This window comes from Carlito syrichta, unplaced genomic scaffold, assembly GCF_000164805.1.
Source record: "Carlito syrichta isolate Samal-C Ts95f unplaced genomic scaffold, Tarsius_syrichta-2.0.1 Scaffold311553, whole genome shotgun sequence".
Classification (NCBI taxonomy): Eukaryota; Metazoa; Chordata; class Mammalia; order Primates; family Tarsiidae; genus Carlito; species Carlito syrichta.
In genome coordinates, this window is record NW_007255649.1 from 70,372 (window position 1) to 72,460 (window position 2,089).

General features: G+C 47.3%; 1 protein-coding gene across 7 annotated transcripts in view; it reads left to right on the forward strand.

The window, feature by feature from the left end:
- The first annotated feature begins 1,842 nt into the window (after window positions 1-1,842).
- Window positions 1,843-2,089, forward strand: part of LOC103271335 (glutathione S-transferase theta-1) — a 7,813-nt gene continuing 7,566 nt past the window's right edge. For 2 of the 7 annotated variants that reach the window (XM_008068806.2, XM_021717944.1), the window contains exon 1: window positions 1,843-2,021. In XM_008068806.2, coding sequence (XP_008066997.1) covers window positions 1,910-2,021 — 112 coding nt within the window. In that variant the 5' untranslated portion in view covers window positions 1,843-1,909. The remainder of the gene's footprint in view (window positions 2,022-2,089) is intronic. The other 5 variants (XM_021717943.1, XM_021717948.1, XM_021717945.1 and 2 more) reach the window with 4 other exon arrangements.

The following is a 2,089-nucleotide window of genomic DNA, read 5'->3' on the forward strand; positions in this document are numbered from 1 at the left end:
AGTTGCCCAGGCGGGTAATCGAACCCGCGGGCTCAGGCAATCCACTCACCTCAGCCTCCCAAAGGCGTGGGATTATAGGCTGAGCCCGGCTTAGTTCTGATTTTTTTAAAACTGATTTTTTTAAAAACTCAACAAATGAGGAATAAAATAGAACTTCCTAAATTCAATAACAGGCATCTACAATAAACATACAGCTAACATCATAGTTAATGGTTGTATTAGTTTTCTAGGACTATCATAACACAATACTATAGACTGGGTGACTTAAACAACCGACATTAATTTTCTCACCATTCTGGAGGCTGGATGTCCAAGATCAAGATGTCAGCAGTGTTATTTTCATACAGAGGCTTCTGTCTTTGGCTTGCAAATTGTTGTCTTCTCTCTCTGTCATCACATGGTCTTTATACTCACACATATCTGGGTCCAATTTCTTCTTCTTTTCTTTATTTCAATAGCTTTAGGGAGTACAAGTAATCTCTGGTTACATGGTTGCATTGTATAGCAGTTAGAAGTCTGGGCTTTAAGAGTACCCACCGGCAACCCCCTTGGGTCCCACCACCCCCACCTGTGTGCACTGTACCTGAAAGGTGATTGTTTTCATCCCTCTACCCCTTCTCACCCTCCCCCTTCTGAGTCTCCAGTGACCATTATACCATTCTCTATGCCTTTGCAGATCCCTAGTTTAGCTTCCACTTATAAATTAGAACATGTGATATTCGGTTTTCTGTTCCTGAGTTAGTTCGCTTGGGATGATGTTCTCCAATTCTTGGGATGATGTTCTCCAATTCCATGCAAGTTGCTGCAAAGTATTATTTCATAACTTTTGATAGTATTCCATAGTGTGTGTGTGTGTGTGTGTGTGTGTGTGTGTGTGTGTGTGTGTGTGTATATGTATCACATTTTCATTTTCCACTAGTCAGTTGGTGGGTATTTAGGTTGATTCCACATTTTTATAATTGTGAATTGTGCTTTGATGATATGCAGGTGCAGGTGTCTTTTTTATAGAACGACTTCTGTTCCTTTGGGTAGATTCCTTTTAAAAACTTTAACAAAGACATTTGAATTTCGTATCTTTCCTTAAATGTTTTTTTCAGTTAAAAATCATTATTATATTACTTTCACTTTCTTTGTAGAAATGTTCTTTACTGTGTAAAAAACTGTGGGCTCTGGCTGACACATTTTCAGTGGGACTTGTTCTAGAAAATGACATATGATGCTATCATTTGACGCAGTCGGTGGCAGGCCCTGGGGTCTCCGGGTGGTAAGGGGCAGGCCTGGGCTTAAGGTTCAGTAGGTGAGACCAAGATGGAGAAATTGAGGCCTGGAGAAGGTAAGAAGCAAACCCAGGGAATGTGGCAGGGCACTAAGTTGGCAGGAGTGGAAATACCAAGGCTGTCCTTCCAGGGTGTGCAATTGGAGCCAAGTGAGTGACCACAAAACGCTGAACATAAGCCCCGAGGCTTTGCCACTTGCTGGCACCAAGATCTCTGGAGTGTTGAGCTGAGGCTGGACTGGAGCCAGACGTTCTGGGTCTGTAATCACAAGCTGCCTGCCTTCGTTTCTCCATCTGTAAAAGGGGGACATAGGAAATTCTGACACACGCCAAAACATGGGTGCACCTTGAAGACATTATGCTAAGTGAAATGAGTCAGTCACAAAAGGACCGGAACTGGCGCCCCTCTGCACGAGCCCCCGGGGCGACAGTCCCTCAGCACCACCTCTGATCCTGCTGGAGCCCGAAGCGGGCCCACCCCTCGGACACGCCTCCCACCACCAGCAATTGGACCAAAGTGCCCAGGCGCCGCGCGCAATGGGGCGGGCCTCGCGGGGCGTGGCCCGAGACCAGTCCTGGAGCAACAGTTTGCGTTTTCCCGTCGCTCGCGAGTCTGGTCTGCCTGTACCCGCCATGGGCCTGGAGCTCTACCTGGACTTGTTGTCCCAGCCCTGCCGCGCTGTCTATATCTTCGCCAAGAAGAACGGCATCCCCTTCGAGCTGCGCCCTGTGGAGCTGATCAGAGGTGGGCCTGGCCTCAGGTTTGGGGGAACTGAGAGGTTCGGAGAGGCCCGGTGGCGGACATCTCTTAGG